At 48.9% G+C, this 23,604-nt stretch overlaps 1 protein-coding gene across 31 annotated transcripts in view; it reads left to right on the forward strand.

Annotated features, from left to right (window-relative positions):
• Window positions 1-22,817, forward strand: part of LRP8 (LDL receptor related protein 8) — an 81,758-nt gene extending 58,941 nt beyond the window's left edge. For 18 of the 31 annotated variants that reach the window (XM_021093230.2, XM_021093232.2, XM_005665391.4 and 15 more), the window contains 9 exons: window positions 812-930; window positions 1,186-1,325; window positions 2,971-3,112; window positions 4,792-4,944; window positions 5,820-6,044; window positions 9,015-9,083; window positions 13,821-13,993; window positions 15,028-15,204; window positions 17,898-22,817. In XM_021093230.2, coding sequence (XP_020948889.2) covers window positions 812-930; window positions 1,186-1,325; window positions 2,971-3,112; window positions 4,792-4,944; window positions 5,820-6,044; window positions 9,015-9,083; window positions 13,821-13,993; window positions 15,028-15,204; window positions 17,898-17,936 — 1,237 coding nt within the window. In that variant the 3' untranslated portion in view covers window positions 17,937-22,817. 31 annotated transcript variants of the gene reach the window in all.
• Window positions 22,818-23,604: the final 787 nt, after the last annotated feature.

The following is a 23,604-nucleotide window of genomic DNA, read 5'->3' on the forward strand; positions in this document are numbered from 1 at the left end:
CCCTAGCCTGGGAACCTCCATAGGCCCTGGGTGTGGCCCCCCCAAAAAAGAAAAAATAAATAAGAAAACATGAGAGTGATAGATCTTAAAAGTTCTCATTACAAGAAAAAAAAAAAACCAAAACACCTAATAGCTGTGTGTGGTGCTGGTTGTTAACTAGCTTATTGTGATCATTTTGCAACATGTAGAAATATCATTTTGTGGTACACCTGAAACTCATATAATGCTATGTGTCAGTTGTATCTCTATTCTTTAAAAAAAAAACAAAACAAAACAGGAGAATGACAGTGTATTTCCCTTCTTAGAAGCTCATTTTCCGGGCTCTGGAGAGATTGGTTTAGAGGGGGCAGTGATGACTGCATTTGTTAAGTACATGAGATGAGACCACTCACCTCGTAAATACTCCATAAATGTTTAAGAGGAAAGAGAGGGCTGGCCAGAGTTCTAGCTGTGTGGCCCTGCTAGGTTGTCCACTTCCTCCTCTGTCCACCGAGAACGTAAGAGATGTGCCAGCCCTTCCCTCTTGCCCTGGCGCCAGGGCTCCAGCTGGGGCTGCGGGCAGCAGGGATATGGGCCCACAGGCCGAAGCCGGGTGGCCGTGGGCAACACAGGCTCTCCTGGCACGAGGCGAGGCGAAGGCTAACTCGCCTGCCCGCCCCAGGACCCGATGGTCCTCGTGCACCCGGGAGGTCTTTCCAGTCCTCACCAGGCGTGATCTTCAACCTTCCGAGGGCCGTCGAGCCCCTGGGACCCAGACCACCCCAGTCGTGTTCCCTGCTAAGAAGCCCAGTTGGGTTCGTCTCTCTTCCAGGTTCATGTATTGGTCTGACTGGGGCTACCAGGCCAAGATCGAGAAGTCGGGGCTCAACGGTGCAGACCGGCAGACACTGGTGGCAGACAGTATTGAGTGGCCTAACGGAATCACCCTCGGTGAGCCCTGCCTTCCCTGGGGGGGCAGGGGGGGCTGTTGCAGCCCCGGGTGCTGACCGCCGCCCGGAGCTCCGTGGGTCTCGTTTCTGCATCCCCGCTTAGTGTCAGTGCCTGTTTCCTGATGGGTGCCCGGGTGAGCCTCCTTCTGAGGCCTGGCCTGGAGATGTGGGCGGGGGGGGGGGGCACAGAGGAGCAGAGAGCCAGGCTGCCATCCCAGGCTCACGACCTGACCCCCCGGCCCTTTTCCTCCCCAAGATTTGCTGAACCAGCGCCTGTACTGGGTGGACTCCAAGCTGCACCAGCTGTCCAGCATTGACTGCAGCGGAGGCAACAGAAAGATGCTGATTTCCTCCCCCGACTTTCTGAGCCACCCTTTTGGGGTAGCTGTGTTCGAGGTGAGCCGCAGGAGGGGAGGCATGACCCCCCCCAGGACGCTGGAGCCTGGAAAGGCCGTTTAATAGGATGATGCCCCATGACTCCGCCAAGTGACCACAGAGGGACAGGGAAGCCAACTGACTTGTTGGCACGCAGTTGGCGAGCGGCCTGCAGACAGAGGCTTGTCAGCCCGTTGTCCGCCTGGCAGCCTTGCTAGACTGACCCACCAGAAGTGCCCTCAGCACCCAGCCCTGTACCCACATACACAGAAGGCCCCCAATAAGGAGGGAGGGACAGAGGAAGACAGCCGTCCTAAGTACCCTTAACGACTGCAAATGGCCCGAGAGCCGCTCTTCAATTCAGCACAGGCTTCCTGACCTTTGCTGGGTCCTGGGGTCAAAGAAGTGAATCAGACATCATCCCTTCCTCGGGGAGCTCAGGGGAGGGGGAAGGGTCAAGACTCTGCTCTGCTCTGACCGTCACAGCCTTTCTCCTGGGGGAAGGAGGAAGCCGGAACCGGCCAAGTGCTCACACACACACATACACACACACACTCCTCTTCCTCCAAACTAACTCTGCCACTCAGGGGAGGGGAAACAAGGGCACTGGGGCCTGGGGTGGGCGTTGGCAACATTTACCTGGAGCAACATCACCCAGGACCGCTCTGAAACTATGGGCAAAGCCTCACCCTCCAAGTCCAGCCTCTGCTTCAAAAGACAGGTGTGTTCAGACACGTGTGTATGTGCTTGTGCGTATACGTGGCCTGGATGCGTATGCGCATGTGCGTACGTAAGTGAATCTGTCTAAACGTGTGCATTCCTGTTCATGCTAGTGCTTGCGAGTGTAATTACGAATGCCAGAACTTAGACAAGCGCCCATTTAGGTACGAGTGTGCCGATGAGGGCGTGGGTATGTGTTTAGATCTGGACATGATTGGACCTGCACGGCTGGACCTGCAAACGCGCATTTGCCCACAGCCGCACTTCTAGGCCTGTGTGGGCTGTCGGATGTGTGTGCGTGTACACCCAGAGGCCGTAGGGCTCCCAGATCACACATCCTCTCCAGTCTTGGTCCGGGGCCCTCGTAATGGTAACAGCTCTGAGACCCGGCCTTGGGCTTGTGCTGAACTCTGGGAAGCCAGCCTAGCTCAGCATTCCTGAGCAGCCTTCGGGCCAAAGCGCAGAATCAGTGACTAACCCTCTGAGACATAAGGGCACCAGAGCCTGTGCCCCAGATCAGAGCCAAGTCCCATTATGAATCTGAGGACGGGAGTTCCCATCATGGCTCAGTGGTTAACAAACCTGACTAAGATGCATGAGGACGCAGGTTTGATCCCTGGCCTCGCTCAGTGGGTTAAGGATCCGGTGTTGCCGTGAGCTGTGGTGTAGGCTGCAGATGCGGCTCGGATCTGGCGTGGCTGTGGCTATGGTGTAGGCCAGCAGCTATAGCTCCGATTGGACCCCTAGCCTGGGAACCTCTATATGCCGTGAGTGAGGCCCAAAAAAGACAAAAGACAAAAAAAAAAGGACTCCCTGAATCTGAGGATGGCAGAGCTCAGAGGAGATGCCAGGGTGGCTGTTGTGACTCTGGGGTGAGGCCCAGCCCTCAGATTGAGGTCATGGATGTAGGCTCTAGGCCTCCTGTCCTCTGCCTCTGTTCCCACAGGACAAGGTGTTCTGGACAGACCTAGAGAACGAGGCCATTTTCAGTGCAAATCGGCTCAATGGCCTGGAAATCTCCGTCCTCGCTGAGAACCTCAATAACCCACATGACATTGTCATCTTCCATGAGCTGAAGCAGCCAAGAGGTGAGCCTTCCCCGCCCCGGGCGCCAGCCGGTGTCCCCTCCCTTCACCAGGCAGGCTGCATTCATGTTCACGTCACGTCCACCCCCAGAAGCGGTGGCAGCAGACCCTCTCGTTGGCAGACTGCTTTGCTGTCACGTGTTTCCTTCCATTTTGCTTCTGCCTCTTGGCGAACTCAGTCTGGGTATGAATAAGTAAATATGTATTGAAAATAAATATCTAATACATATATAAATGTTCTGTTTTGCCAGTCTTACAAAGTATGGACAATTACTGTGCTCACTTAACAACCGAGGAGTTCCCTTGGTGGCGCAGTGGGTTAAGGAGCTGGCATTGTCACTGCTGTGGCTCAGGTTGCAGCTGTTTTGCTGGTTCGAACCCAGGCCCCAGAACATCCATATGCCGTAGGTGCAGTCAAAACAAAAACAAACAAACCGAGGAAACTGTAGGGGGTAAAATAACGTCAGCGGGTGGCAGAACTAAAACCTAAACTTAGGTGTCAGACTCCGGAGCTGCTTGTGCCCTTTGAAGGAGCCCATTGCTTCCCATTTGTATTGGTTCCCACTTTGCAGTGGTATAAACTCACGGATCCTAGCACCATCGCTAAGTCAGCCTGCTGGTTGGGAAGAGAAGCCAGGATTCCTACCTTCAGGTTGTCCTCGCCTCTGTCACTACGATTTGCTCCTCCGAAATGTAACGCAAAGGGTGATGGTAGGAAAGCAAAAAGGGGTCAGGAGATAAGGTTGGTGCCTGATTCTAGATCTGAAAATTTAAATAAGAGATACAGCACGTAGCATAGGGAGAAAAAGCCTGGACTTTGGAGTCCAGCAGACCTCTATTTAAATTGTTTCCAAAACGGGAGTTCCCCTTGTGGCGCAGGGGAAACGGATCTGACCAGGAACTATGAGGTTGCGGGTTCGATTCCTGGGCTCGCTGAGGGGGTAAAGAATCTGGCGTTGCTGTAAGCTGTGGTGTGGATTACAGATGAGGCTCGGATCTGGCATTGCTGTGGCTGTGATGTAGGCGGGCGGCTGTCCTGATCGGACCCCTAGCCTGGGACCCTCCATATGCCTCAGTTGTGGCACACACACACACACACAAAATTGTCTCCAGGAGTTCCTGTCATGGCGCAGTGGTTAACGAATCTGACTAGGGACCATGAGGTTTCAGGTTCGATCCCTGGCCTTGCTCAGTGGGTTAAGGATCCGGCATTGCCGTGAGCTGTGGTGTAGGTCGCAGATGTGGCTCGGATCTGGCGTTGCTGTGGCTGTGGTGTAGGCCAGCGGCTGCAGCTCCGATTAGATCCCTAGCCTGGGAACCTCCATATGCCGTGGGAGCGGCCCAAGAAATGGCAAAAAGACAAAAACAAAACAAAACAAAACAAAAAACCAAAATTGTCTCCAAAATGACTAGAGATAGCTTTGACAAGTTCGTTCTCCTTGAGCCTGTCTCTTATCTGTCGTCCTGGGCATCACCCCCATCCCTCGGAGTTGTTGTCTGCTTTAAATGAAAGTGTGGGGATAAAGAACCAGGTACAGTGATGGAAAAATGCCCAGTAAAAGCAGCAGAGAAAGACTTCTGGTTTAGCAGGGTGGGAGGGACCTTGTCCTCGGGAGCAGGCAGAACCTGGCCCTTCCTGTCTGTGCCCAACGCACCCTCTCTCCGTCTCTCTGTGCCGTTAGCTGCCGACGCCTGTGAGCTGAGCGCCCAGCCCAACGGAGGCTGTGAGTACCTGTGCCTTCCTGCTCCTCAGATCTCCAGCCACTCTCCCAAGTACACGTGTGCCTGTCCTGACACCATGTGGCTGGGCCCTGACATGAAGAGGTGCTATCGAGGTGAGCAGAGCTACCGCGAGGGGTGGCCCCTGGCAGTGCCAGACCCGGTGTGCTGCCGTCTGCCTTGGCGTCTAGAAAACCACATGCTCCTGGTTTTCCTCCGTCTTCCTTGGCTCCTTGTGCCTTCGCGGGCTCCTCTTCTTTACCTGCCTTGAATGCTGGTGTCCCATCGGGCCCCTCCAAGGCTTCCTCTTCTCTCTGCCAAGAAAGATGCACCCATGCATGCAACATTTTAAATTCAGTTTCAGGGGGGTCTGGAACCCCTTGAAGACCTCAGATTTAGAGGCCTCGATCCCCACGGCTTCAGTGACTGTTTATATGCTGGTGGCTCTGAGCTTGCCTCTTTCTTGCCCAGAACGTCACACACGCCCTAGAAGCCCTTTTGTGATACGACTGGGACTAACAGCCAGTCAGTACGTCAGCCACATAAGCTGAAACCATGCCCAGTCTGATGAAGGAAGGAACGAGGCCTTTTGCTTGAGCATCCGTCTGCCGCACTGTTTATGATTCCAGGTTCACCTGTTTAAAGGGGAATGAGAATCTGAACCGAATAGCAGAATGATGTGCCTGTGAGAGCCTTCTGAATGGATAGCATTTCCACTCCCCCTCGTCTTTTATAGTGGTCATTCCCATCTAATCCCATAGCGTTGTTTTAATGACTCGTCTGTATCAAATCGAAATGCAGTGTAAACACAGCCAAGACGCTTGGCATAAAGTGCAGGTAATGATCAGGACCCAGTCAGGAGGCTTAGGGAGGGGGTTTGCATCGAGTCTTGAGACCTGAGTTCACAGGTATACGTCACAGAGGCCGTTCCTTGGGCACTGCGACAGCAGGACTCTTTGTCCAAGTGACCTTCCCGCTCTTTGCCCCTCAGCGCCTCAGTCTACCTCAACCACGACGTTGGCCTCTACCACGGCGAGGACAGTAGCCGACACCACAAGAGCCCCTGGGACCACCGTCTACAGCCCCACCTACCAGAACCATAGCACGGAGACCCTGAGCCCAGCAGCATCGGTCCCAAGCTCAGTTAGTGTTCCCAGGGCTCCCAGCGTCAGCCCGTCTACCCCAAGCCCTGCGACCAGCAACCACTCCCAGCGCCGTAAGGAAATGAGTTCTGCCTTCTTTGCTGACGTGGGAGGGCCCTGGGGAAGCCAGGACGCGGGTGGGGGAATCTGTGGAAAGGAGAGAGCGTGCCTCAGAGCTGAGTATTGGATGCTTCAAGGAGGAAGCAGAGGGAGGCAGAGCACCTGTCTGCAATGTCGGGGTCGTAGGGGCTCCTACCTTCTGGAGGATCTGGAGGGAAGCTACTGCCTGTCTCTGAGCCTCAGTCTCCTCACCTATAAAGTGGGATCATAAGAACCCTTCCCCTGCCTGCTTTGCAAGATGGCCACAAGAGAGAGGAGGCCGTGTAAACAGAAGTGCTCATGCACACAGCTCTGCTGACTCTGGTAGTATGTCTGTGTCACATGTCGCTGACGTGTATGAGGGTGTGTCCTGCAGATTTGGAAAGTTCAGAAGCTCTGGCCTCCGTTCTCAGCACCCTCGGTAGTTTTCCCAGATAGTAATACCCATGGCTATGGGCTGTTCAGGCCTCTGTGCAAACTCTGGGATGAAAATAATTAAGTTCATCACTTATTAAATCATCGGGAGCAATAATTGTCTCTGCTAGAAATGTTCTGTCTCATTAACCAGCCAATACCTCCCCCCTACCTAGTTACCTGCTAGGGAGAGTTCATTTAAGAGAATAAACGATCTTTTTCATTTTTTCCTATACATGCAAGGCCCAGAAACTAAGCAGCTTGGCAACACCTTCTAGAATCAGGCCCATCTTGTCAGTAGAAACTGGATTTTCAGGGAGGTCCCTTGTGGCTCAATGGTAATGTACCCGACTAGTACCCATGAGGATGCTGGTTGGATCTCTGGCCTCACTCAGTGGGTTCAGGATTCAGTGTTGCTGTGAACTATGGTGTAGGCCGGCACCTGCAGCTCTTTTTCGACCCCTAGCCTGGAAGCTTCCATGTGCTGCAGGCGCAGCGCTAAAAAGCAAAAAAAAAAAAAAAGAAAAAAAGAAAAGAAAAGAAACTGGATTTTCCGTGCACTCACCCTGACATTCAGACAGAGAGGCAGGGTAAACACGTGTGAAGGGTACTTCCTCTCGTCTGGGCAGAGCCTCTGACCAGGACATCTCCCCACTGGCTTCATCAGGCTCTCAGCGTTAACCTCACTGTCCTGTATTTGCTCGGGCCCGGGAGGGAGAGGAGTGTGGCATTGCCACAGCAAACTTTGTAAGCAGTGCACCCTTTCCCCCCTTTAATAATTAGGTTCCCTCAGGGTGACCTGGAGAAACAGACACACTGAGAGGGTGGTGTTGGGGCCATTGCGAGGGGACAGGCATCTCCCCTCTTGGACCAAATATAGATGATAACTCCTCTTTGTGCCTCAGGGGCTGTCACGAGGCTCCGAGAGGAAACTGCCTTTTGAACTAAAAAGTTCTGTACAGATGTTAGAATGAAGATGAGGGTAAGAGTGAAAAAGATAACACAACCTACTTCTAAAAATATATAGTATGTGGGAGTTTCCTGGTGACTTAGCAGTTAAGGGCTTGGCATGGTCACCACTGTGGCTCTGGTTACTGCTGTTGCTTTGGTTTGATCCTTGGCCTGGGAACTTCTGCATGCTGTGGTGTGGACAAAATACATACGTGTGTATATATATATATATATATATATATATATATGCACACACACATTTTATATACATATAATATATATACATACAAATACATAGTACAGGAGTTCCTGTTGTGGCGCAGTGGTTAATGAATCCAACTAGGAACCATGAGGTTGCAGGTTCGATCCCTGGCCTCAGTCAGTGGGTTGGGGATCCAGCGTTGCTGTGAGCTGTGGTGTAGGTTGCAGACACGGCTTGGATCTGGCATTGCTGTGGCTCTGGTGTAGGCTGGCGGCTACAGCTCTGATTCGACCCCTAGCCTGGGAATCTCCATATGCCATGGGAGCAGCCCAAGAAATGGCAAAAAAAACAAAAACAACAACAAAAAAAAACCCCAAAAAACAATTACATAGTACAGTTTCCAAGCACTTTTCAGCTTAGAATGTGCTTTTATACACCCTATTTAGACCTCACAACATCTACCCCCATCTCTACCCTCTTTGAACTAGGCAAGGCTGTGCCAGGCACTGTGCTAAGTAAGCATTTTGTATGAGTTATTTAATTTTCACAGGATCCCTAGGAAGTAAGTATATCATTATCCACCCCCCACCCCCCCTTATAGGGCCACACTTGTGGCATATGGAAATTCCTAGGCTATGGGTCAAATCGGAGCTGCAGCTGCCAGCCTATGCCACAGCCACAGCAATGCCAGATCCGAGCCACATCCACAGCCTACGCTGCAGCTCATGGCAATGCTGGATCCTTAACCCACTGAGTGAGGCCAGGGATAGAACACACACCCTCATGGATCCTAGTTGGGTTTGTAACCTGCTGAGCCCACTCAGGAACTCCTATCATCATCTCCATTTTAAAAATAAATGTAATATGTATAATGTATAACAACTTGCCCAAGGTCACAGAGTAGTAAATAAGAGAGCGGGGTTTTAATTAAAAATAAACTGATAATGCAGATGGACAGACAGACGACCACAAACAAGAGAAACAAAGCCACAGATACTGGCTGAAAGAGACAGTTGCCCCAGGCAGTCAGCGGCATAAAGACGTAGGGGCTCAACCCCCAGCTTCCTACCACCCAAATACTGCAGAAAGGGTAAGGGACGTGGGTCACAAGTCCTGGTTTGAGTCCCAGTTCTTCCATTTATCCGTGAGTCCCCCAAACCCCAGGAAGACTCAGTTTCCTCATCTGTGCAATGGCGATGCCCTCCGTCCTGATAGGGTCTGGAAGGACTAAATGATTAAGCATTAGCCAGGATCATCATTTTGGATCAAGGCAAGAGCAGTGGGGTAGGTCTCACTGCCCGAGGCCAGCAAGCACTCGGACCCGTAGTGATCATGCGACTCGTAGTGGCGTCATTCTGCAAATGTTTGTGTTTTGCAGATGGGAATGAAGGTGGCAAGATGGGCTCAACAGTTACCGCTGCCGTCATTGGGATCATCGTGCCCATGGGTGAGTGTGGCCCTGAGTCACTGGGGAGAAAAGAGAGACCCTGCCCGGGGTCCGGGGTAAAGCCCTAGGATAGAGTGCGCAGCCCACCCATCTCTCTCATTGACGTTTCCTGCCCCGGCAGCCTTCCTGCTCACCTCCCAGTCCTGACTCCGTTTGGTTTCTTGGCTTGGCACCCAAGCCTCGTCAGGACTGGGCCCCAGACAACAGTCTAGACGTTTCCCCAGTGTTACCCATCACTGACAGGGGAAGCCAAGCTCTGGGCTCCATGGGGACAGAGCTGGTGTCTCTCTTGCTCGCCACTCTCCCTCCGCTCCTAACAGTGGCTGGCACATGGAAGGAAGTAAGATATTTGTTGAAGGAATGAGGAGAGCTGCTTGCCATGCCTTTAATCGATCATTCGAGCTTGCTCGCTTTCCGTCTGGTTTTCAACAAACTTTCATCAAGCAGCTACAAGGCACCAGACTCTGTGATGAGGGGCGTTAAAAATAAGTAAGACATGGTCCTGTCCTTCAAAAGTTTATAGTTTGCAGAGAGATTCATGTAACACAGCTAATTTGATCCCGACATGGTTAGTCCTGAAATTAAGGTGTATGCAGTTTGGTTGAAGTGCCAAAGAGGCACTCAACTTGGAACTGGGAGAGAAGGGAAGCAGACGGGGGCAGGTTCCTCGTGGAAATGATATTTGAGCCAAATTGGCCAAGTGAAGAAGGATCAAGAGCAGCTCCAGCAAGTGAAGAGAGCGTGAGCAAAGCCAGCCGTGGGGAGTTCCCATCATGGTGCAGTGGAAATGAATCCGACTAGGAACCACGAGGTTGCGGGTTCGATCCCTGGCTTCGCTCAGTGGGTTAAGGATCTTGCGTTGCTGTGAGCTGTGGTGTAGGTCGCAGACGCGGCTCGGATCTGGCGTTGCTGTGGCTGTGGTGTAGGCCGACAGCTGTAGCTCCAATTGGACACCTAGCCTGGGAACCTCCCTATGCCACAGATGCGGCCCTAAAACGCAAAAAAAAAAAAAAAAAAGAACCAGCAATGGGACATGGCCTGGAAGGGCGGGAGTGGGCTGGATTTGGCATATGGCCAGAAGGTAACATTGGTGAAACCTAACAGAGAGCCCTGAGGGCTGATTCGTTCTCTCTCACCCTGATGTCCGCTTCGTATCCTGCACAGCGTGTCTCCCACGCCTGTCTCTTTCCTTGGTTGGATCTTTGAACTGCGATTGTCCATTCAGAAGTTCCTCTCCCTTACTTGCCCGTGAGGGCCTCAAGGATAAGGACTTGGCCCTTTTATCCTGGGAATCCCAAAATCGGGGGAGTTAGTGAATGCTTTAAACGCTTTAGCTACATGCAAAGGATGCTGCCAGGTGCCAAGGATCCAGGGAAGAAAAAGATAAAAGACTTCCCGAGCGCTTAATCTTGAATCAGACTTAATCATAAAAAGGTGAAAAATGGAGTTCCCATTGTGGCTCAGCAGACACAAATCTGACTAGTACCCATGAGGACGCAGGTTTGATCCCTGGTCTTTCTCAGTGGGTTAAGGATCCAGTGTTGCCATGAGCTATGGTGTAGGTCGCAGATGTGGCTCAGATCTGGTGTGGCTGTGGCTATGGTGTAGGTCACCGGCTACAGCTCTGATTCGACCCCTAGCCTGGGAACCTCCATGTGCCACAGGTGCAGCCCTGAAAAACAAACAAACAAACAAAAAAAAACAGAAATTTTTAAAAAGGTGACATAGGAGTTCCTAATGTAGCTCCGCGGGTAAGAACCTGACTAGTGTCTGTGAGGATGCAGGTTCCATCCCTGGCCTCCCTCAGTGGGTTAAAGATCGGGTGTTGCCGTGAGCTGTGGTGTCGGTCTCAGATCCTGCATGGCAGGATCTATATACAGCAGGTGTAGCCCTAAAAAGACCAAAAAAAAAAAAAAAAAAAAAGCGCAATATGGGAGAGGCGTCACCACATATTATAAGGTGCTATCCAGAAAGGCAGGATGCCCTGCCGGGCGGGCACTTTTGAAGAAAGTGGCATTTGAATGGGCCTTGCAAGGCGTCCTCAGTAAGGATGATTGCGAGCCTATTCCAGACTCATTTTGAGTGGAGTGAGTGGAAGGTACTCAGCATTGTTTGGAGAGAGAAATCAACCGCTTTCTTGCTGTCCTCCGCTCCACGAGAAGGGCGCATGTATGCTGTTTCCGTGATGTAACCTGCCCTGCTGTAATCGCTATTGCACGTTTCTGCTGATCTGAAAGATGAGTGTTCTTGCCCTGTTTCCCTGGGAGGTAGGGTATCCTTTCATATGCTTATTGGCCGCTTACATTTCATCCTTTGCCAATTGCCTATTCACAGTCTTTTCTTACTTTTCTGTGGGTTCTTTGTCTTATTCTTACTTATTTGTAGAAATATTTATACATCATGAATGGTAAACCCTTGTAATGTAGGTTACAAATCTTGTCTCTCATACTGCTACTTTGTTTGCTTTTTTTTATTTATTTATGCTATCTTTTGCCATCCATAAATTTAAAATTTTTAAGTATCAGATCTGTTCATCTCCTGTTTGGATTTCTGGGTTTTGGGTCTTGCTTAGGAAGGTCTGCCTCACCCTAAATTTTTAAAATACCTCCCTATATATTTTTCTACTATTGTAAGAATTTTTTTTAGTAGTATTCATCCATATGGAATTTAGAGTGTAGTGTGAGGGGGAAATTTAACTGTTTTTCTCTGCAGGCCTGTCTAGTTTTCACGAGACCACTATTGAAGAGTCCATTCTTTCCTTCTGACGTGACTTGTCATCTTTGTTTTAAACTATATGCCTTCACATACTTTGATCTGCTTCTGGGCTGTCTTCTACCAACTCCTATAGACTAGAAGCACAGCTTTGTGATATAGCTTAATATCTAGTGGGGCGTCACTATTCCCACAACATGAAGCTCTTTTTATTCAGTTTCTCTTCTAGGTGAACTTTAGAATCATCTTGTTAATTCTATAAAATTTATGATAGAATCTTATGCTTTGAATATATACATTGATGTGGGGTGGATGTACCTTTTTTTTTTTTTTTTTTTTTTTTTTTTTTTTTTTTTTTAATGGCCAGACCTGCGGCATTTGCACATGCCTGGGCCAGGGGTCACATCAGAGCTGCAGCTGCAGGCTTATGCCACAGCCACACGACACCAGACGGGAGGCACATCTGTGACCTACGCCACAGCTCACAGCAACGCTGGATCCTTAACGCAGTGAGCGAGGCCTCACAGACACTCTGTCGGGTTCTTAACCCACCGAGTCATGATGGGAACGCTTACATTTTTACAGTATTAAACTTTCCCATCAAGGAACATGACAAGAGTTCCTGCTGCAGCACAGTGGGTTAAGGATCCAGCATTGTCTCTGTGGCAGTGTGGGCTTAATCCCCAGCCTGGCACTGGGGGTTAAGGATCCAGTGATGCCACAGTTGTGGCATAGGTCGCAGCTGCGGCTCAGATTTGATCCCTGGCCTGGGAACTTGCACATGTCATGAGTGCGACCAAAAAAGATAAAAAATAAAAAAAAAAAACCTGATATATTTCTCTATGTATTTGGGCCTTCTCCGTCCTTCAGTAGACCTGTACAGACAACAGAGAACTGGCACATTTCATAGGGGTTATTATCCCAAGTATGTTACAGGGTTTTTTGGTTGTTGCTGTTGGGCTATTATGAATGTGTTCTTATTCCATCCATTTTCTAACTGGTTATTCCTGATGAATAAGAAAGGTATTGATTTTTTATATTGATTCTTGATGAATTAAAATTAGTAGTTTTTCATCTGCTTTTCTAAGATTTTCTAAACACACAATATCCGTTATTAACAGCAGTTTGGTTCCTCCCTCTCCCGTGTGTGTGTGCCCTTCAGTTCTCTATCCGGTCTTACTGCACAGCTAGGTCTCCGGGACAACAAATAGTAGCAGCGATCACAGGCCTTCCTGCCTTGTTCCTGTCGTTATGGGTATCAATTATTATTGAGTACTATAGTCTTAGCCAAGTAGAAGCCCCCTCTGTAGCATCCTGGATGGCTGTCACCCAGCTTCCCCTTGATTGCGCAGGGTGACTGCCGACTGTCCCATGAGGCTGCTTGCCTGCCCCATTTTTGCCCAGCTCCGAAAATGTCCTCCCTTATTCATCCATATATTCATTTATTTAAATGCAGAGCCTGTGTTTTCCTGCTGTGTCCCGGCCTAGAGATGCTCCCCTTCTTGCAGAGCTTTGGAAAGAAGCACCCCGCCCTCCACCTTCCACCCTCCAATGCTGGGAGTGCACGGTGTCCTTAGAGAAATCCAGGGATGCAGCAGCATTAGGGCAAGAGTGTGGTGGAGAAGTTTGTTCATTCACTCAGCATGTTACTGAGCACGGACTCGGGGCTGGGCACTGGGGCCCAGAGAGAGAAGGAAGACAGAGTCCCTGCCCTCAAAGAGCTCCGGGTAGTTGTGGGTACACTGTAAGTGCCACGCCGTGGCCCGGGAACACGCATGAGGAAACAAGTGACTGTACCACAAGAGGGCAGGAAGGACTTCACATTTGAGCTGGATCTTGGAGGATGAGCAGTGAATGAAGGAGGAGCTGGGAGAAGGGCTTTCCAGCAGCAGAAAGAGAAGGTGTAGAAACAGAGCCTGAGGAACCAGGGCCAGTCACGTGGGAGAGGGGGTGAGAAAGGCATGGACGCCCCAGCGGTGGGCCAGAGCCTGCCGGGGGTCCGATGGAACGTGTCTCTTCCTCCAGTGGTAATAGCCCTGCTGTGCATGAGCGGCTACCTGATCTGGAGAAACTGGAAGCGGAAGAACACCAAAAGCATGAATTTCGACAACCCCGTGTACAGGAAGACGACGGAAGAAGAGGATGAAGATGAGCTCCACATAGGCAGGACCGCGCAGATTGGCCACGTCTATCCAGCAGTAAGTGGTCCCTCTTGGAAGAATTCCATCCTCCCCGTCCTCCCTTTTTCCTTCCCTCCCTTCCTGCCTTCCTGCCTGCCTGCCTTCCTCCCTTCGTCCCTCCTTCAAACCTTTATCAAGCACCTACCATGTGCCAGGCACTGTTCTAGGCCCTGGGGACAGAGATGCGGGGGCAGGGGGTTGGGGTAGAAGGGTATCAGGACCACGGGAGTTGTACCTGGAGGTTCTCCCTGGAGTAGAGAAGCCACATGTCTGTCTTTGTGCTGAGTAAGTTTCCAGAACCTTTGGCCTAGAAAGGTAACTGTGGCCATTCAATTCTCATGGATCCATTTCAGTAAACACTGTATGCCAGGCATGTGCCAAGTACCACCTTAGATACCAAGCATTCAAAAGTAAAGAAGGGATGTACTTGTGCCCAAGGAGCTGGTGGGGGAGTTCGAGTCACTTGCTATTGCACAGCTGGGTGCTAAGTGCCCTGGTGGAAGCTCAGGAGGCCCTACTTCTAGAAAGCTGGTGCTGGCTTCTTTGTTCTGCCCCCACCTCTCTGTGTCACAGCACCTGTCACACTGTAGGCCACTTGTCTTTTTATTCATTGGTCTCCCCACTAGACCGTGAGCTCCTTGAGGGCAGGACTGTCTGACTGATCTGTTTCCCTGGTGCCTGGCACCACAGAGCCAGCTCCCAGTAACTACTGGTTGAACAAAGGCTATGGACCCATCAGTAAGGGAGCTGTTAAGTCTGTTTGGGAAATCAGGCAGGAGTGCCATCCAGAGGAGGTGACAGGTGACAGACTGAAAGATTAAATGACATTGGGATTACATTAGGGCCAGCTGGAGAAAGCTAGCAGTTTCCACATGGAGGAGGAGCCAGATGGCATTTCAGAAAGAAGCGCGTGCAAAGGCTGAGAGGCACGACGGGGCAGGGCCTGTTGGGGGTGCAAGGACCACAGAGTGGCTGAAACAGATGTCATGGTTGTGCAGCAGAGTCGGGGCTGTGTGTGACCTCATAGGTCATCCAGTCCATCCCCCTGTCAGGCAATCAGCAGCTTTGATCACCCACTGTGGGCAGAGCCCTGTCTTGGGGAGACCAGAGAACTGGAAGACCCAGCCCCTGCCCTCAAGGAGCTTTTTGTCTTGCCGGGAGAACCAAGGTCACAGCCGCACCAACTCCCGAAGAACTCTCTTTCCGAGCTGCCTGTCGTCAAGTGCAAGGTAGGGCAGTGCCACTCGGAGTCCGAGGGGCTGATGAGTGAGGGCGTGAACCAGGCAGCTGCAGCCCATCCTAGAAGGCTTTCTGCTTCTGGAAGGCTGCAGATTGTGAGCCGGGTGTCGGGGCAAAGAGGAAGGATGGGTTCGTTGCTGCCCGAGGAGATGGCATGTGGAAGAATCAACGGAGGATGGGGCAGGGCAGACCGCTGCCGCTGATGCTCACTGCTGGTCAAGGGGAGACGTGGGGAATGAGGTTGGGTGAGTGAGCAGGGTTAGCCGTCGGCCTTGAGGCTCCTGACCCTCGGCCCACCAAGCAAACCGGCGGAGCCCATTTTTTCCAGATCCGAGAGGGCAGTGGAAGGCATGTCGAGCTTGGAATAAGGAGAGGACTCCTGGGTTCACTCTTCCACAGCCCTGTGATCTAGTCCCTTCTCTCTGCTCACTTTTATTTGCCAAATGGGAAAAATAACCCCCATTATTCTCTCTGCCGCCTCCATTTCTGAAGTTCAAGAGAGATGGCACACGTGAGCTATAACGCCCTCTGCACGGGTACAGTGTGATTGTTCCAGAGAAGGGAACAACACTTGTGAGGAGCCATTCCTGATAAATCCAAGGCCTGAGGAACAGACTCCCGCCAGCTGCAGAGAAATAGAGCAGGAGAGGGAGGAAGCCGGTGTTTAGTAAGAACCTACTGCGTATCAGACGCTGCTCTGTGTTTTATGGACATTTTCTTGTTTAGTCTTTACAGGAACCTATACAGTTGATATGATTAGCCCCATTTTGCAGATGAGGACACTGAGACTCAGAGAAATTGAATCATGTGCCTAGGATCACAACTAGGAAGGGGTAGAAGCAGGATTCTAATTCCTGTCTGTGTGTACACAAAAGCCCATGCTCTTTCCGCTGTATCTGGGGGTATACAGCCTTGAAGCTTTGGAGGTCAGTATTCTCAACAAGCTCTTCTGTCCCCTCTCCCCTTCTCAGGTAGCTCCACCGTCACTGCTGGGACCTGCCTTTGGCCTAGAGATCTGTCCTGGGGAGAGTGGGAGGGTAACTAAACTCTTAAGAAGGTAGTCTCAAGTGTCTGTGCTAGTGGAGCAAGGCCATGACACTGATGCGAAATCCCGAATCCAAAGATGATTTGAAAGGCAGTGGGGTTACTTTTGATTATTTGCAGAATGACCAGCGATGGAAGGTGCTAGTCTGGTTCTATTTTATGCCAGTTAGGTTGATGTAGAATACTCTGGACCCCATATGTGGGAGGTGTCATATTAAGCTCTCTACATACCTGATCTCATTTGACTTCCCAACAACCCCATGAGGTAGGTCCTGTTATTATTCCCATTGAACAGATGATGAAACCGAGGCTCAGAGAGGTGAAGTGCTTAGCCCAGATTCATGTAGCTATGAGAAAGATCTGGAAACAGTGGGGTCCCTCCAAAGGGGGGTATCCAGGAAATGGAGGAGCAGGATTGCATTAGGACCAGCTGGAGAAAGCTAGATGTGTTAACCTGGAGAAGAAAATACTCAGAAGCAAGGGAAGGAAACTCAAACACTAAAAAATTCAAAGTTGTCTGTGTAGAACTCTCTGAATCTAAGACGTGGAATCAGGGAACATCAGAAGATATAAAGTGGGAGTTCCCTGGTGGCTCAGTGGGTTAAGGACCTGGCATTGTCACTGCTGTGGCTTTGGTTACTGCAGTGGCACTGGTTTGATCTCTGGCCTGGGAAATTCTGTATGCCATAAATACACCCCCCCAAAAAAAAAGCTATAAAGAACATTTCATGTCAATATAGGAAAGAATTTTTTTTTGTCTTTTGTCTTCTTAGGGCCGCACCCGTGGCATATGGAGGTTCCCAGGCGAGGCATCGAAAAGGAGCTGTAGCTGCCATCCTACACCACAGTCACAGCAACACCAGATCCGAGCTGGGTCTGCGACCTGCACCACAGCTCAGGGCAATGCTGGATCCTTAATCTGTCGAGCAAGGCCAGGGATCGAACCCGCAACCTCATGGTTCCTAGTCGAATTCGTTTCCACTACGCCACAATGGGAACTCCGATATATAGGAAAGACCTTAAGTCCACTGTCCAAACAAATAGACTGGCTCAGGGGTTGTGGGATCACCATCTAGTGGTGAGCCATTTGTGGCAGAGGGAAGTCTAGTAGCTACAGTCTGGAAAGTAGGGGGCGAAGGAAAGCGGGGTGGAACTTCATTGACCTCCATTGCCTTCCAATTCTGCATAATGAGTTGGGAGGGGGTCCAGCCGATGACTTTCCTGATTGTGATTCGCGTGCTGGAGACAGGTAGCTATGGCCTGGGATTCCACATTCGCCAAAGTTAACCCACTGAAGTTGAGCAAACCTACAATCCTGAAAGGGAGGATGAAGGAAGATGCGATCTCTGCAGCCGTCCTCTTTATATAGAGGCAGACAGAACAAGATGATGAAAAAAGCTGCAGCTCTGGATTCACGCAAATCTGGGTTCAAACCAAGTTCACCCGCTTGCGGTGTGATCCAGGACAAATGCTGTTGAAGCTTCTTGAGTCTCAGCTTTCTCATCTGTGAAATAAATGTGACAAACCTGTCCTTTGAGGTAAAGAGGATGTGAGCTAATGCCTGTAAAGCAGTAGAATCTCTGGTACCTTCTGAGAACGCCATAGTCTAATGATGACTTCTTTGCTCTGTCTCCCCCAGCGAGTGGCATTAAGCCTTGAAGATGATGGACTGCCCTGAGGATGGGACCACTCCCTTCGTGCCTCCCGGAAATCAGTCCCATGCACTACCCTCGGGACGGTGTATGCCTGGATGGAAGGGTCCCTGTACATGAGTCTGTGTGTGTGTGTGTGTGTGTGTGTGTGTGTGTGTGTGTGTGTGTGTGATTTTTTTTTTAAATTTATGTTGCGGAAAGGTAACCACAAAGTTATGATGAACTGCAAACATCCAAAGGATGTGAGAGTTTTTATATGTATAATGTTTTATACACTTTTTAACTGGTTGCACTACCCATGAGGAATTCATGGAATAGCTACTGCTGAGGAACTAACATGATGACATAACCAAATGGGACCGATGGTACAGTAGCTCACTCATTTAAAAATTATATTGACAGAGGGTATTTGGTTTGGGGGGGGCGCTTTTTAGGTTTCGGAGTTTTGGTTTTTTGTAAATAGAATGATTATGCTTTGTGGCTATCCATCAAAAAAAAAAGAAAGAAAAAAGAAAAAACATTTCAACTCCCTCTCCCATTTAGATTATTTATTAACATCTTTCAAAAATAAGATTAGTTCTGTAAGTAATTTAGAGACATGAGAGTATTTATTTTTGGTATGACTGGCCCACCACGTGGATGGTGTGTGTATTCATGTTTATGTGTGTATGTGAGTGAGAGAAAAATCTGTCGAGAAGAGGCACACCTATGGCTGTTGTTCAGATGCATAAAGATAATATATTTTAAGACAGCTCCCAGGAAGGGTATCTGTAGTTATCAGAGAAGCCCTTGGACATTTGGCTCAGAAAACAGATGCCCTGGTTTGTGCAAACATGCTGTGAAAGAGGCAGCTCTTTTCTGCCTCTGGCTATTCCTGGGACCCCCATCAGTCAGGAAAAGCCCCCCAGCTCACCGGTGGCTGCTGACTCTCGCCTGGGCTTCCTCTTCTATGGCTAAAGCCGGGGTACAGATTTCACGCAGTCCCGGAAGTTCTTGTGAGCTCAGGTGAGAGCACGTCTGAACCTCGGCTGCTCCTTCTGTTAAAGTTCAGCCTTTCAGGTAACTTCATGTTCCTTTAGGACCCTTGGGTTGAAGTCATTCCGTTTCCTCCGAAGCCCCCTGGGGGTGCCGTCCTTACTTACAGAGAGCTCTTTCTAGAGCAGCCCAGGTTACCTCGAGGGGCTGGTTCGGGCACTGACCTCTGAGATGCGCTCTGGGTGAGGAGGAGGGCAGTGGAGCAGGTTTTGTCACATCCCTGTTTTTCCCTTCCCCTCACTCTCCACCATTCCTTTACGTGGGGAAAACGGTTTAAAGGAATACTTAAATGATGGTTTGTTTCCATCATGTGTTCATACAGATGAAACTAACTTAGGGTTTAAGTCGGAAAAAGTGGCCAAACCTAAAGTTCCCATGTGAGGGGAAAATGGTGTACACAATTTAAATAGTCTCCCGTACATATATGTTCACACTGGGATTTGGTTTACTGCTTTGTAAATAAAAGGAAAAACTCTGGGTATATGTATAGATTTTTTTTTTCATTGTGGACACTAACTTTGCTTTTCCTGGCCTTGGGCGGGGGCAGGGGTGGCAGGGGCAGGGGTGGCGAGGAGAAATGAAATGCTCTTTTCTCCTTGTGGGGTCCACCACTGCACTCCCTTCCCACTGGCTCTTATCACAAGGAGTGGTCTTTACTTAACTCTGCTGTTCTGCCTCACTCCTGCTGGTGTGATGAGGAAGTTTCTGGCTTAAGGAGGAGCAGAGGATGTGTATCTAACCTTAACATGCCTGGAACTTGACCGTTGTAAGCAAATTCTTCCCCTCTGCTCCCCAGATGCCCCCACCTCCATGAAGCTTGGATGTCTGTCCAGCTTGATACCCTCCGAATTTCAGGCAGACATCCCAGAGTTCTGTCGCCCTATCTGTTCCTAGGGCCTTTCTCTATGTCCCTCGTGGGCTCCTAACTTCAGAGGAAGCAGCTGTGTTCTGGAGCCCAGGCACCATGCTTTGCATAAACAAGCAATTTCGTCATGACATGCATGTGTTGATAATCCTGAAACACTCATTGAGAGGGTCGATGCAATTGACCTAGGATGACCGATACCAAACAGAATTTGAAGAACAGGTGGCCAACTCCTACGGAACTCAGTCCCTCGCTCTTCTTTCAAGAATGGAAAGTAAAATGATTTTTGGACTGATGAAATTATAAGAACAATGATGCAGTTTATACAAAACAAACAGCTTTTTCTGTAACCTGCCTCCAAAGAAATAGAATTTCCTAGGGAAACAGTGACTCATGTATAGTTTCTCAACTTTGAGTCAGATCCTGGCCTTCACAGAGAAAAAAAAAAAAAAAAATGAATGGGGTCAGGATGAATCAACTTGCGATCTCAAAATGATGATGAAACACAACTTTCTGAGTGATGTCTAAGTTTCCTGAACATGCTACAAATGCAGTTTGAAAGAGGCAGCTATAGGAGCCCCCTACAAAAAAGTCTGGAATACTAGCGTGTCGGATGGCAGGAAATAAGATGAAATCTGAGGCCTCAGGTCCACCCTCCTCTATTCTTGGAGGCATTTTGAGGTGTAGTTACATGTCTATTGCTTTTTGCCCCTGTGCCATCTTCTATTTACAGCCAGTTACAGAGTCATTGGACTGCAGAACTAGAAGGAAGCTTAGAAGACCAGAAGGGCAGAAAATTTATCAGACTTTTTTTCTATATATAAGAGAAAGGAATCCCAGCCCTATTCCTCCCTTTCCTTTCCAGGAGACTCCTTTGGGCTGCCTGAACATGAATATCAAACCTGCTACCTATCTTATGGCCCATCCTTCTGGTGGAAATATGAAGGCATGGCCAGAAATGGCCTTCCAGAAATGGAGACAACTAAATGTCTTTACTCTTTTTTTTTTTTTTTTTTTTTTTTTTGTCTTTTCTAGGGCCACACCTGTGGTATACGGAGGTTTCTACATCTGCAGTCTACACCACAGCTCACGGCAACGCCGGATCCTTAACCCACTGAGTGAAGCCAGGGATCGAACCTGCAACCTCACGGTTCCTAGTTGGATTCGTTAACCCCTGAGCCATGACGGGAATGCCCAAATTTCTTTACTCTTACTAGCAGAATTATATATAAAACAGATTGGGGTAACCTGTAACCTCAGAATGAGGTCAGATTTAAATTCATAGCAATAAATATCTATCCCTGCAGTCCTCTCTATGTGACTGCAACGTGTAAGTTCATTCCCTGAAACCCTTTTCTAGGTACCAACTAAGTGCCAGGTGCTGCAGATGTACAGGTCAGTCAAACGTTTCCTGTCCCTATGGAACTCACAGTAGCAATCAGAGGAAACCATTCATGGAAACAAGAAAGGAATGGATTCTTTTCAGAGTGCTGTTAGGTTCCAAAGGAGAGAGAGGTCATTTCTACCTCTGGAGATAAGGAATGGGGTCAAGAAAGGGATCCAAGGAAAGGTGGCCTTAAGCTAAGTCTTACAATGACGTAGGGGTGCCCAGGCTGCTTCTGGCAGAGAAGACACTGAGCTAAGACACAGAAGCATGAAACGGCATGGGGACCTCTAAGGGACTGCCTGTAATTCACTGGAATGAGCAAAAAGCTCAAGAAGGACTTAGTAAGAACTGAGGCTGGATGGAAAGACAGGTTCAATGTAAGCACTTTAATAGAATACGTCTATTTAATTTCTGATTCAAATAAACATTTCTTGGTCATTTATTATGTACAAGGCACCAAGTGCATCACGGAAAATTGATCAGGATGTGTTGCCAGCACTTTGCAGACCAGACAGTCTTCGGCCTCAAGCTTTCCAGTGGCCAAAGGGAAACAGTGACTGCTCTTCATATACTTGATCGCAATGTTTTGATATGGTCAAGGAAGACTGATAAAAGGGCAGTGGCATTTTCACAGAAGCATTCCATGTTGTCAAGAGCCTCTGGGATTTTTCTCTCAGCGGTGAAAAAGAAAACTGGAAACTTCGAAGACGTGGGGTCTGCAGAGGGGACCCCAACCAAGCCCTGTCCAGTTGTGTGCTGGAAGGAATGGGGAGAGGGCACAGGAATGGGAGCCTCTCTACACCACCCTCTCACTCCAGCAATACACTCACCATTTCACAGAATAGAAATGAGTTATCAGTTAAAGGCTTTAGAGTAAATAATTTCTTTTCCCAGCAATGCATGAAGATAGAGTATCGGAATCTTCTCAAACGATTTTTAGGGTATTGGGGATTTTCAGGATCTGGAGAACTTAGAGGTGGAGGAATACAGCTATAAATTTTCAGTTAATATAAGCAATCAGGAAGCTCTGGTCATTCAGGCTATGCACCGTGTGCATAGTTGAGAATCGGCAGAAATCTTCTGCATTTGCAAACACTTTGTGCTATAAAAAGTAATTTTAAAAAGCCACCTGTATATGTATATAAATATATTTAAAGACATGAAGGTTTTGATACTTTTTTACAAAAATTACAAGATAAAACAAATACCTGTACAAACCATGTGTTTTAAAATAGCATTTTGTTCTCTTCAGGCTGTTGTTGATGTGGGGTAAAGTACTGGTTTGTAAACTCCATCACATTGTACCCAGACAAAATTTTCCTTGTTTGTATCCACCCCAGCACCCCTCAAGGACCACATTTGACTGTATTTGATGTAACAGGCATGTTAGAATGTGGGGTCCCCCTAACCATTTCTGCTTTTTGTCTTGTCCTTCCAAGTTCCGTTAGCTTCTGTACTCGGTCCCCTTTGGAGTCTGGTTTCTCTTCCAGAGGCAAAGGGTGATGTGCTGCATCTCACTAGTTGACTTACATCATCTTGATGAACTAAAAACCAAATGTGGACGTTTGTAAAATAAATGCACTCTTTCTAGAGATTAAATTCATTTTTTAAAATCTGGAAGTACTGTTTCATTGTGATGCTTCAATGAGGGGGGTGTGGAGGATCAATATTATTGTTTGAATTTTAGAGATGAGGAAACGGGTGAAGGAACTGCCCAAAGTTGACACTTATGTTTTAGTGCCCCCCAAAGTACGTGTCGCACATGCAGTGCTCATGCGCATGTGGCGTTCTCTGCCTACATTTTCCTTCTCTGCCTCCTCTGGCTAATTCCTATTTGTCCTTGAGTATTCCACTTCCGAAGCCTTCTCTATTCTCCCTGACTCAGACCTGACTCATAAGATATGGTAACCATCTGTGTTTCCACAACAAATTTCGCCTACCTGTATCCCAGTATTTCCACTCTGCCTCTCACTCCCATGCCAGTGAGGCTGCTTTTACCAAGGTCACCCAGGACCTTCTTAATTATAAACCTTGCAGATATTTTCAGTCCTTATATTCCTTGACCTGGAAGCAGTATGTAACACTGTTGGCATTCCGTTCTTGAAATACTCTTATTTTGGCTTACAGGATGCTATACACCTGGTTTCCCCCCTACCGCTCTAGCTACGTCTTGTTCTCTTTTGCCTATGAATTTCATACTTCTGATCTTCTCATTTTCCAATCCAGTCTACAATATTGAAGCCAGAGTTGTTTTTCTAGAATGCTATATAGGTCATTTCACCACCACCCTTTGGATGACTGGGGAATGGGCGATTAAATAGTTAACTCCTACTCAAAGCATCTCTTCTAAAGACCAGAGAGGTAGAAAAGCAAAGGAAGAAATAAAAGCTTGAAAGAGATAAGTGCA

The sequence above is a fragment of the Sus scrofa genome, chromosome 6 (genome assembly GCF_054392235.1).
Source record: "Sus scrofa isolate SSC_HxYL_T2T_F1_AM1 chromosome 6, Sscrofa_HxYL_maternal_Yorkshire_Landrace_v2.0, whole genome shotgun sequence".
NCBI classification, from domain to species: Eukaryota; Metazoa; Chordata; class Mammalia; order Artiodactyla; family Suidae; genus Sus; species Sus scrofa.